General features: G+C 45.7%; 1 protein-coding gene across 2 annotated transcripts in view; it reads right to left on the bottom strand.

Moving 5' to 3' along the window:
• UBE2L3 (ubiquitin conjugating enzyme E2 L3) overlaps window positions 1-12,875 on the bottom strand; it is a 56,132-nt gene that overhangs the window by 7,938 nt on the left and 35,319 nt on the right. The window contains exon 3 of one of the 2 annotated variants that reach the window (XM_088019330.1): window positions 391-462. The exons of the other annotated variant lie outside the window; for it this stretch is intronic. Within the exon in view, the coding sequence (XP_087875456.1) occupies window positions 391-462 (72 nt within the window). The remainder of the gene's footprint in view (window positions 1-390; window positions 463-12,875) is intronic. 2 annotated transcript variants of the gene reach the window in all.

The following is a 12,875-nucleotide window of genomic DNA, read 5'->3' as shown; positions in this document are numbered from 1 at the left end:
GTTCCTCCACACACACAGCCTCCCCCACTATCAACATCCCTCATACAGTGGCTGTTTGTTACAATCAATGAACCTACACTGACATCTCATTATCACCCACAGTCCAGTTACGTTAGGGTTCACTCTTGGTATTCATTTTATGGTTTTGGTATGGTATCATACATTAGAGTTAGAATCTGACAGTATATATAGCCTTTACAGATGGCTTCTTTCACTTCGTAATATGCATTTAAGGTTCTGCCATGTTTTTTTCATGGCACAATAGCTCATTTCTTCTTAGCACTGAATATTTCATTGTCTGGATTTAGCACCACTTATTTTATCCATTCACCCACTGAAGGACATCTTGGTTGCTTCCAAGTTTGGCAACTATGAATAAAGCTGACTTACACATCTGTGTGCAGGTTTTTGTGTGGATACACCTTCCCAACTCCTCTGGGGAAATACCAAGCAGCAAGATTCCTGGATTGTAGATTAAGAGTATGTTTAGTTGTTTGTTTGTTTGTTTTTTTAAGACATTTATTTTATTTATTTTTAAAGATTTTATTTATTTAGTTGTCAGAGAGAGAGAGCACAAGCAGGGGAAGCAGCAGAGAGAGACGCAGGCTCCCTGCTCAAGGAGCCCAATGTGGGGTTTGATCCCAGGACCTAGGGGTCATGACCTGAGCCGAAGGCAGAGGCTTAACTGACTGAGCCAACCAGGCCTCCCAAGGGTATGTTTAGTTTTGTTAAAAAAAAAAAAAAAAAATCACCAACTGCCTTCCAAAGTGGCTGCACTATTTTACATTTCCACCACCATCGAATGAGAGTTCCTCACCGAGAGACATCCTCCCCAGCATTTGTTGGTATGTTTTATTTTTTTAAAGATTTCATTTATGAGAAAGAGAGAAGGAGAGAAAGAGAGAGAAAGGATGAGCAGGGAAAGGGGCAGAAGGAGAGGCAGAGGGAGAGGGGTAGCAGACTCCCCACTGAGCAGGGAGCCTGACATGGGGCTCATCCCAGGACTCCAGGATCATGACCTGAGCCGAAGGCAGATGGCAGCAGACGCTTAACCGCTTAACCGACTGAGCCACCCAGGAGCCCTAGTGTTAGTGTTTTAGATTGCTGTCATTCTAATAGGTTTGTAGTGGTATCTTGTTATTTTAATTTGCAATTCCCTAATAACAATATGATGCTGACTATTTCATATGTTTATTTGCCATCTATATATTTATCTTCCTTGGTGAGATATCTGTTCAGATTTTTTGCCCATTTTATTAAATTTTTTGAAGATTTTATTTATTTAAGAGAGAGAGAGAGAAAACATGAGCAGGGGGAAGGGCAGAGGGAGAGGTAGACTCCCAACTGAGCAGGGAGCCTGATACGGGACTTGATCCCAGAACCCTGGGATTATGACCTGAGCCGAAGGCAGTCGCTTAACTGACTGGACCACCCAGGCACCCCTTTTTTGCCCATTTTAAAACAGACCCTTGGGGCACCTGGGTGGTTCAGTAGGTTAAGCATCTGCCTTCAGCTCAGGCTATGATCCCAGGGTCCTTGGATGAGTCCCCCATCAGGCTCCCTGCTCAGCGGAGAGTTTGCTCCTGCCTCTACCCCTGCTTCTTCCTCTCCCTCTGACTCTCCTCCAGCTTGTGCTCTCTCGCTCACTCTCTCAAATAAATAAAATCTTTAAAAATAAAATAAAAATAGGGTGCCTGGGTGGCTCAGATGGTTAAGCGACTGCCTTCGGCTCAGGTCATGATCCTGGAGTCCCGGGATCGAGTCCCGCATCAGGCTCCCTGCTCAGCAGGGAGTCTGCCTCTCCCTCTGACCTTCTTCCCTCTCATGCTCTCTACCATTCTCTCAATAAATAAATAAAAATCTTTATAAAAAAATAAAATAAAATAAAAATATGGGGCACCTTGGGTGTCTCAGTCGTTAAGCGTCTGCCTTCGGCTCAGGTCATGATCCCAGGGTCCTGGGATGGAGCCCCGCATAGGGCTCCCTGCTCAGCAGGAAGCCTGCTTCTCCCTCTCCCACTCCCCCTGCTTGTGTTCCCTCTCTCGCTGTCTCTCTCTGTCAAATAAATAAATAAGATCTTTAAAAGCAAACAATAAAAAATAAAAGTCAAGTAAGAATTTTTTGTATATTTTTAGATAACAGCCCTTTATCAGATAGGTCTTTTGCAAATATCTCATCTTTTAAGAGTTGGGGGCGCCTGGGTGGTGCAGCTGGTTAAGCGTCCAACTCTTGGTTTTAGCTCAGGTCATGCTCTCAGAGTTTTAAGACTGAGTTCCCTGTCAGGCTCCACAATCAGCACAGAGTCTGCTGGAGATTTTCTCTCCCCTCCACATCCCTAAAATAAATGAATAAATCTTAAAAAAATAATAAATGAATCTAAAAAGACTAAAAAAAAAGAAAGAAAGAAAAAGAAAATATGAAGAGTCACACCAGGGGTAAATAACAACCCAACCAAGACCACACTGAGTGCTGATAGGCCAAACAGGTGGCCAGGGCTCCAAATTCTGGCTAGCTTGGTCTTCTCATCATCATCCAGCTGGATGGCTAGACTCTGGAGAGCTGAGCTTGCCCCTAGCTGGTAGCCAGTCAGGGCCAGAACCATGTCCCACCTCCTTGTCCCTAGGATGGCTCGAAGATCTAGACCTCAGGGGCTGGATACCCTGATGGGCCCAGGAGCCTCTGAGAGACGATGAGCCCCAGAAAAAGAGCCCCAGCCTCTCCTCACCCTCCGTCTACCTTTGGGAAGTTGAGTAAACCCTAGTACTCTGGCTCTCCTGCCATATCACACCCAACCCAAAGAAAGCTAAGCTTCTAAGAGTGCCCAGGAATGCTGTTCGCAGCCTCCACAACACAGCCCCTCCTCTTCAAGCCCCAGACCACCTGGGTATCCTCCAGCAAACACAGCTCCTCTGCTGGGAAACAAGGTTGGCATGCAGACATGTCCAAAGAAGGGAGGCATGGTGCAGGGGCTTTGAGGACAGGTAAAATTAGGGAAGGCTGAAGGGTAAGAAAGGTCTTCCAGGCAGAGAAGACTGAAGACTAGGATGGTGGGGCTTGGAAGGGGCAATCTGGGGCAAGACAAGAGGCTGGGAGCAGCCAGTGTGGCTGAGGGGCTATATGGGGTCTTCCTAAGGAAAGGCTGGGGCCGCATTTAGGGCTCTGAACTCCCCTCTGAGCAGTGGGATATCCTGTCAGAAGATTAATCTATGGGGAAGCTTGTGAGGAAGCTGGGAGACTCAGGGTCTGGAAGAAGGTGGAGATGTTAGCGAACAGTCCAGGCCGGGTGCCTATGTGGGGAGACAGCCCTGCACACACCTGGGAAAGGTTACGAGGTCATTTTTATCCCAACAAAACCATCCTTAATCCCTTCTTTAGGAACACAGAATTCTCTAAAACACTGTCCAGAAGTTAAAGTGGCAGCAGACCCCTCCCAGGCCTTGTCCTGTATGCCCACCTGGAGTCACTCACTACCAAGGACAGCTCGACTCACTGTTACAAATGTACAAATTTGTACAAATTACAAATGGGGGAACTCAGAGAAGATTGCTTTTGGTTTTGATTTTTGGTTTTTAGGGGTTTTGTTTTTGCTTCTGGTTTTTAAGAGATTTAAATTTTCTAAGTAAAAATCACGTTCACTTATACTGCTTGAGCCATGTAAAAAGAGCTTCCCTGTACTTTTGTTTGGCTGGTCATATCTGCCAGATTTATTCATTCATTGCCCCAGACTGATCAACCACCCCTGTGCCTTACCTGAGACTGGGCCCTGCGCTAGGAGCTGGGAGACAAGAATGAGCCGGTTCCAGTTAGCAGTGCTAACCTCGGCTCTACCTCCTGCTCACTGGGCAAGCCGGGGACCTTCCCGAACAGCTGTGAAATGGGAGTGTAACTTCAGTCTGCACTGATGAGGAGGTCTGACCTCATAGAGTCCAACGTGCTTGGCACCTGGGCAAAAAGCTCAAGAAAAGCAGCTCTGTTGCTACTAGAAGCACGACTAGGCTGAGCCTCTCACCACTACCTAGGTAATATGGCTAAGCTCACCTTAACTTCTCTGGGCCTCTGTCCTTGTCTGGGGCTCTGGGGATGACCAAAGGAGTGGCTCGGGTGTGTGCCAATCACACAGACTGTCCACCTGTCCCAGTGATTTTTGCTGAAGAAGTTGTGCAAAAATTAAAACTCAGGATATACCTTCTTTTTTTAAAGATTTTATTTATTTATTTGAGAGAGAGAGAATGAGAGATAGAGAGCACAAGAGGGAAGAGGGTCAGAGGGAGAAGCAGACTCCCTGCCGAGCAGGGAGCCCGATGTGGGACTCGATCCCGGGACTCCAGGATCATGACCTGAGCTGAAGGCAGTCGCTTAACCAACTGAGCCACCCAGGCGCCCAGGATACACCTTCTTGATAAAGGCCTAAAGCACTTGTGAATTTTTGACATTTCAGAGCTAAACTTATTCTGTGGAAGGTAGCTCAGAAACTCTAAGGGACCTTAATGAGAAAACATGTTTGTGTTGTAGAAAAGTATTATACAACTAACCAGGAATTTGCCTCACACCAAGATCAAGCTGTAACACCATTCCATTATCAAATTAACCAAAGATTCTAGCATTTTTATCTTTACGCATGACCCTGATCAATGTTTTTTCTGTTATTCCTGCCTATATGGATGCCTTGCATTCCCTTTAGCTCATATTACTGTGTCAAGGAATGTTTTTATACGTAAAATTAATTTCTTCTGATAATTTTACATGCTCTCAATTAGTGCACAGCCTTGAAATTTTATTTCTCTCCTGAAGACGCTACAGGTGATTAGCCAAACATGTATCCACTCTCCCTTTATATAACTGACTGCTTTTAAAGTGTTTATTGTTTATTTTATAAACAGTACAGTTGAGGAGAAAAGGAAAAAGAAAAGTAACTTTTGTGCTAACAATCCACTTTTCTGCATTTTCTTCTAGTCATGATACACATGCATGTAAAGAAGATTCGACCACTCTTTCCCAAGGACTTATTACATGCTAGCTGCTTTTCTGTCTTATCTCCAGTTCACCCCCCGCCCCCGATGGCAACCTCAAGCAGATGCTGTCATCACCCACATCTGGAAACGAGACAAGTGAGATGGAAGTTGAGCAATCAGCCGAAGAACCTAAACTAGTCTTCCTCTCCTGTAACACAGCTCACTGCACATGCAGGAATCCATCTGGTCCCATCCTCGTCACCTCCGTGGGGCCTGCGGGCCAGGGGCACTGACGAGAATGTGCCGTTGTTCACGCGGCTTGCTGTGCCGTGAGTCACTGTCTCTGTCTCTGTACAAGAAGTCTTGTGTCTCCTGCCGACATCCAATAAGCTGCGGCAGGCTACCTTGTTAGCTTGCAAGTAGGGTAAAAACTTCAGATCCTTCATAGTTCTTGACCCCAGCTTTGCAAGGCACAAAGTCGTTCTTCAGCAACTAAGACCAAGAGGAAACTCCTCCACACATGGCACCAAACCACCCGGGGCCATTTACCCACGTGTCCTACTCCTAACCCTGTGGCCAAACATAATCTTTCCTTCCCAGGGCAGCCCTTTAAGAATCCCAAAACTCGGGGCGCCTGGGTGGCTCAGTTGGTTAAGCGACTGCCTTCGGCTCAGGTCGTGATCCTGGAGTCCTGGGATGGAGTCCCACATCGGGCTCCCTGCTCGGCGGGGAGTCTGCTTCTCCCTCTGACCCTCCCCCCTCTCATGCTATCTCATTCTCTCTCTCAAATAAATAAACAAAATCTTTAAAAAAAAAAAAAAAGGAATCCCAAAACTCCACTGCATTTCATGTCTTCCCTTCCATGAATGAAGACCGACTCCTTCAATTATCCACAGAAGTAACAGTTTGTGTCACCGCTGTGCCTGCTTTCTCTGTGATGCAGTGAGGACACCACACAGCTCTCTGGCAGCGAGAGGAAGTCAGGCCAATCCTCCCACTCCCTGACGTGGACTGCTGCCACATGGCATGTCCCCATAGTGTGTGCACAGCTGTCTGACACCACATGCAGGACTCATGGCTGACTTGTGAACAGGAGGTCCTGGTTTAGATCTAATGAGGACGCTGTCCCTTCTTCAAGTGTCAGACAGACTAAAGGCCCTGGGCATTGCATCCACTTCTGTCCACTTTGGTGACGACCCTTCAGCAGCATCTTTTCCCTATGCTTCACCCAGTTAACAAAGCCTGAGATTCATTACTAGTATGCCAAGCCCAGACCTGCCCTGCTGGCTGCCTGTGCCCCAGAGTTGAGCTGTTTTGTTAAAGGGGAGCTTTCTATGCTCTCAAGTCTTCGGGTCCACTCTAGAATCTTGTCAAAAGCTGAGACAAGCTCATGGATCTTCTGAACACAGACAATGTCTTCTTACCCTTTGTAAATTGTCAAGTATTTATTCTTTTGTATCTATTCTGAAAATGCGCTTTCTGGTTGCCTGAATCACAAAATCTGCTCAATCAGTGGCTCATCATTGCAGAAAGCAATGTTGCTTTCTGAAGAGGAGTCATTTGTACTATTTCCAGCAATTTGGTTTATAGGGCTCTTCACAGTATAGGTCTTTGTCAACGAATACCCAATGTTACAGAATTCCATCATATTAAAAGTATTAGTGCGAGTAAGTATTTTTGGAATTGGTTTTCCAGTCTCTCATGACCAAACTACCCTCTGAATTATATCTGAATTTAAAAATCACAATCTCGGGGTGCCTGGGTGGCTCAGTCGTTAAGCATCTGCCTTCAGCTCAGGTCATAATCCCAGGGTCCTGGGATCGAGCCCCACATCAGGCTCCCTGCTCCGCAGAAAGCCTGCTTCTCCCTCTCCCACTCCTCCTGCTTGTGTTCCCTCTCTCACCGTGTCTCTGTCAAATAAATAAATAAAAATCTTTAAAAAAATAAAAATAAAAATCATAATCTCCATGAACTGAATTCAATAAGGAACTTCTTCTCCTCTGAATTCATATGTACCTCTCACAACACAATCCACTTTCCCCCCAAGAATGGAAGGAGCTAACATTTGTACCCAAAAAAGTGTATGAAATATTCCATCCCCCAGGAAAACAGCTGTTAGTCCCCTGCTGCATGGCCCTAGTATGTTCTCTATGCATATATAGTGTAAACAAAGGCATTTTATTCTGGACATCTGTACATATTACTTACAAGTAGTTATAAAACTGGAGTCATACTGTCTATACTTTTTGTACTTCTGTTCATGTCGCTATACATTGTCTTCAACTCTGCAATCCAGATGTTTCCCACTTCTGTTAGGCCACAGTACCTTGCGGGTAGAGCCATACTCCATGTTAAAGGAGGACCATGGAGGGCAGTGCCCCTGTGGCTTTTGTCCACAAGCCTGTGCCTGGCTTGGACAGGAGCTCAGCAGTTCCCACCAACATGGAGGGATGCTCTTCCCCCAAAACATCCCCAGTGTAATCTGAGGTTGGCGACAAACTTATGTTTTATGTATGGCTCCCCTCATTTGGCTTCAACCATTACAGCTACAGAAAGGCAGAAGGGAGAAGCTGCAGGAGAATCAGCAGGACTTGGCTCCACCTCCGTCCAGAGAGATGATGCAGAAAGAAGGAACGGGTCTGGCAGGTGAGGATTGCCAGTGAAATGGGCTGTAAGGTGAGTAAGGACCCAGAAACGAAGGTGAGAGACTGGAACTACAAATGTACCAACAAAAAGGTGAAAGAAGGAAACCAAAGCCTCAAATGTGCTGCCGGAGGCCAGGGTGGAGTTGAGAGAAATCTTCCTTCTTCCTTGACAGAAAAAATAACCTAGCACTGAAGGAGCTTTTATGCTGTGCCTGGGACAGTGCCAAATGCTTTTAATCAAGAACAGTACACCAATCACCAGAGGGCAACGGAAGAAAAAAGGAAGGAGCGAGGGACTGTATCACAGATATCCAAACATCCTACTAGCTTTGGCAAGTTTTTAGGTTTTGTTCCGGGGGGGGGGGGGGGGGTGGAGTTTTTTTTTACATTTATTAATACTTAAAAAAATTTTTTTAAAGATTTTATTTATTTGACAGAGAAACACAGCGAGAAAGGGAACACAAGCAGGGGGAGTGGGAGAGGGAGAAGCAGGCTTCCCACTGAGCAGGGAGCCCGATGCGGGGCTCGATCCCAGGACCCTGGGATCATGACCTGAGCTGAAGGCAGACACTTATAACGACTGAGCCACCCAGGCACCACCAAAAAAGTTTTTTAATTGAGGCAAAATTCACATAACATACAATTAACTTTTTTGGCACGTATGATTCAGTGGTATTTAGTGAATTCATAATGTTGTACAGCCCCCTCTCTCTAATTTCAAGACTTTCTTTGCCTTCAAACGCTCTGTATCCATTAAGTAACAGAATATCGAGGCAATAAAACTTTGTTCAAACAATTACATTTCTGCTTCAGTGAAGGCTGAGGGAGCTTGGCCAGAGGTGGCTAACTTCTCCCAGGAGGGAGAGGAGAGGAGCTCAAGGCTGAAGAGGGTCCCTCAGGTAGAGGGCAAGCAAACCAAGAAGCACACACGTCGCTTTCTATAATCCGGCCTCTAGAGTTGCTAAAATGACATTCGGTGCTATCACAGACAGAAATCTGTGTTTGTTGTAGAAAACGTGGGAAAACACGCTACCCTCATCTCTCCTCCCTGACAGAGAACTGAGGCCAGCACCCTGGCAGATGGCACTCCTGCCCCTTCCCTTCTAGGTGAACACATCAGCGCGCACTCTCTCACACACCGGGGATTTGTGCGCATGGTGCCATAACCACCTTTATTTTTATCACCTTGCGGTTTGCTGCTGACATTACCCTCATCACCCATGCACACTTATGTCCTCAATGTTCATAATGGTCTGGATGTACCATAATTTCTTTACTACCACCCGACTACAGGGCTGAACTCCATTTCTTTTCTTTTTTTTTTTTAAGATCCTATTTATTTGGCAGAGAGAGAGAGCGAGAGAGGGAACACAAGCAGGGGGAGTGGGAGAGGGAGATGCGGGGCTCGATCCCAGGACCTGGGATCATGACCTGAGCTGAAGGCAGATGCTTAACGACTGAGCCACCCAGGCGCCCTGAACTCCATTTCATTTGTAAAGATGAAATCAATAGAATCATGAGTGTCCATGGGAGCGGTAAAGACCCAACATACTTTTTTTTTTTTTTTAAAGATTTTATTTATTTATTTGAGAGAGAGAGACACAGCGAGAGAGGGAACACAAGCGGAGGGAGTGGGAGAGGGAGAAGCAGGCTTCCTGCAAAGCAGGGAGCCCGATGCGGGGCTCGATCCCAGGATCCTGGGATCATGACCTGAGCTGAAGGCAGACACTTAACGACTGAGCCACCTAGGCGCCCCCACCAACATATTTTTTAATAAAAAACAAAGCTACCATGCATTCCTGAGAGCACTGATCAGCTCCCCTGGTTGAAAAGCAGAAAAGCAGTGCTGGCAAGGCTGTAGGGAACCATGAGGACATGGTGGCAGCACCCACTCTGGGAAGCCGTAAGATCAACAATGATATTTCTTCCTTTTTTTTTTTTTTTTTAAATTTACTTATTTATTTTGGAAAGGGAAAGAGAGGGCATGAGTGGGGGAGGGGGCAGAGGGGAGAATCCCCTCTGAGCAGGGAGCCCTTTGTAGGGCTCAATCCCATGACTCTGAGATCATGACCTGAGCAGAAACCAAGAGTCGGACACTTAACCGACTGAGCCACCCCAGGACCTTGATGATGTTTTCATATAAGGAAGAAGCCTGGTTTCATCTAAGAGAAGGGAAGTGGTGGCAAGGAACCTTGCTATTCTGGTGGGCTCCTTCCGGTGTTCTGATAGTTGCATTTTGATCACCTGTCTTCCCCAATTAGTCCAGGAGATACCTGAGAGCAGGGACCCAAGGCAGCCTCAGAAGTAATCCTCAAATGTTTGCTAACTGAACTGCTAAACCAGCAGATTCTCTTCTTGATTATAAAACCATCAGTGCAGGGTTTATGTTATTCTTTCAAATACGGCCAGGAATGTCGGATCTCAGAATAATGGTTTAACATACCTGAAAAACAACAACCCCAGAAGCTTGTACACTGAAAACATTTCCACATCTCTGGATATCCCAGGCACCAGTCACAGCTTAGAGTGGCTAATAAAGTAGGAAGGCTGTGAGGACCTCACAGCCAATCTAGGAAGAGGGAGTCAACTCCAGGTCCTTCACACGGAAATAAAACAAGTTCTTTTTAGGAAGGAAAAACTGAGGGGCGCCTGGGTGGCTCAGCTGGTTAAGCATTTGCCTTTTGGCTCAGGTCAAGATCTCTGGTCCTGGGATCAAGCCCCGCGTCAGGCTCCCTGCTCTGTGGGGAGCCTGCTTCTCCCCCCACCTCTGCAGCTCCCCCTGCTTGTATGCTCTCTCTCTCTCAAATAAAATCTTTAAAAAAAAAAAAAAAGAAAAACTGATATTATTGTTTTAAAAACCAAAGCTAATTACAACTGAATTTTAAAAAAATAAAAACACACAGGCCCAAATAACCCAATTTTAAAAATGGGCAAGGTAACATGAACAGACATTTCTCCAAAAAAGGTATATAAATGTCTAACAAGCACAGGAAAATATGTTCCACATTATTAGCCATCAGGGAAATGCAAATCAAAACCACAATGGGATACTACTCTGCACCTACTAGGAAGGCTTGTAATTAAAAGGACAGACAAGTGTTGACAAGGATATAAGGAATTAGAGCCCTTATATTCTGCTGGTAGAAATGTAAGTGGTGCAGCCACTGTGGAAACGGTCTGGTGATTCCTCAAATGGTTACCCCGAAGAAATGAAAACATATGTCCACATAAAAACCTGTATGTGAATGTTCACAGCAGCATTATTTTTAACAGCCAAAAACTGGAAACAATCCAAATATCCATCAACTGATGAATGGATAAGTAAACAGAATATAACCATTATAATGGAACCTTATTTGGTAATAAGAGAAATGAATTACTGACACATGCTACAACATGGATGAACCCTGAAAGTATTATGCTAAGGAAAGAAGCCAGACACAAAAGGTCATATATTGTATGATTCCATTTATATGAAATATGCAAAATAGCTAAATCTACAGAGACAAAGTAGATTTTTGGTTGCCTAGGGGGATGAGGGTGATAGCTATGGGTGGGGGTGGTTCTTCTGGGAATAAAGAAAAATGTTCTAAAATTGTAGGTATATTAAAGAGGGCACATATTGAATGGAGCACTGGGTGTTACACGCAAACAATGAATCATGGAACATTACAACAAAAACTAACGATGTAATGTATGGTGATTAACATAATAAAATAAAATTATGGTTATAGTTGCACAACTCTGTGCATATACTAAAATCCACTGAATTGTACACTTTTTTTTTTAAAGATTTTATTTATTTATTTGAGAGAGAAAGCACAAGCAGGGGGAGAGGCAGAGGGAGAAGCAGCCTCCCCACTGAGCAGGGAACCTGATGTGGTGCTCTATCCCAGGATCCTGGGATGGTGACCTGAGTCAAAAGCAGGTGTTTAACTGACTGAGCCACCCAGGTGCCCCTGAATTGTACATTTTAAAAGGATGAAATGCATGGTTTGTGAATCTCAATAAAACTTTAAAAAAAATCGGGGCACTTGGGTGGCTCGGTTGAGCATCTGACTCTTGGTTTTGGCTCAGGTCATGATCTCAGGGTCGTGAGATCAAGCCCACATCAGGCTCTGCACTCGGCAGGGAATGTGCTTGGGATTCTCTCTCCCTCTGCCTCTCCCCCCCCCCCCCCCCCCCCCCGGCTCATGCAAGTGTGCGCGCTCACTCATGGACTCTTGCTCTCTCTGCTTCAAATTAATTAATTAATTAATTATTTAAAAAAAAAAATCAAAGCTAACACAGAAATAGTAGTTCTCAGCTAAGGGTGGTGTTGTTCCTCCCCCACTGGTTTAGAAATGCTGGGGGGGGGGCGCTCCTGGGAGGCTCAAGTCATAATCTCAGGGTCCTGGGATCGAGCCCCTTGTTGGGCTCCCTGCTCAGTGGGGAGTCTGCTTCTCCCTTTACCTTCCCCAACCTGACTGCCAGTGCTCTCTCCATCTCTCTCAAGTAAATAGAATCTTAAAAAAAAGAAAGAGAGAGAGGGGCGCCTGGGTGGCTCAGTTGGTTAAGCGGCTGCCTTCGGCTCGGGTCATGATCCCAGGGCCCTGGGATCGAACCCCACATCAGGATCCCTGCTCAGCGGGGAGCCTGCTTCTCCCTCTCCCTCTCCCTTTGTTGCTCCCCCTGCTTGTGCTCTCTCTGTGTCAAATAAAAACTTAAAAAAAAAAGAGAGAGAGAGAGAGAGAGAAATGCCTGAGGGTGTCCTTACATTGTTCCGATGACAAAGCTGGCTGTTGGCACCTCCTGGACAAGAAACAGGGACAATCTTACACAAATAATCCACAGGCACACACCGAAATGCAGTTTACAACGCAATCACATTGAGAAATACTGCTTTTGCATAACTACAAGTTCAATTTACAAACTGTTTAGGAGGTGCCTACTATGTGTGACACATGGTGCTAGGGACAGGAAGTGGAAGGGAAACTGATACAGGCTTCTACCTGACCCAGAAATTGTTGAGACAGATATCCATACCACAGTAAAGCAAAAGTCACACTGTGAGGAGTGCCCAAATCAACGGAGCAAAGTGATGTGGGCCAGGTCACAGCAGACCCCAACAGGCTGTCAGCCAACAGGCATTCCCTCATTTCTTTGCAGGCAAAACCCCAGTTTTGTATGTGGTCATGCTGCTCCCTCACTGTGATCCTGGGGTAAGTCCTGACTGGCCTAAACCTGCCCAACAAAGCAGCCACTAGTTGCTAGTGGCTATTGCACACTTGAAATGTAA

The sequence above is a fragment of the Eumetopias jubatus genome, unplaced genomic scaffold (genome assembly GCF_037043125.1).
Source record: "Eumetopias jubatus isolate StellerSeaLion01/CBP00866 unplaced genomic scaffold, mEumJub1_p1.0 scaffold_16, whole genome shotgun sequence".
In the NCBI taxonomy this organism is placed as follows: Eukaryota; Metazoa; Chordata; class Mammalia; order Carnivora; family Otariidae; genus Eumetopias; species Eumetopias jubatus.
Note: the sequence above shows the minus strand (reverse complement) of the source record. Positions and strands in the feature narration are given on the sequence as shown.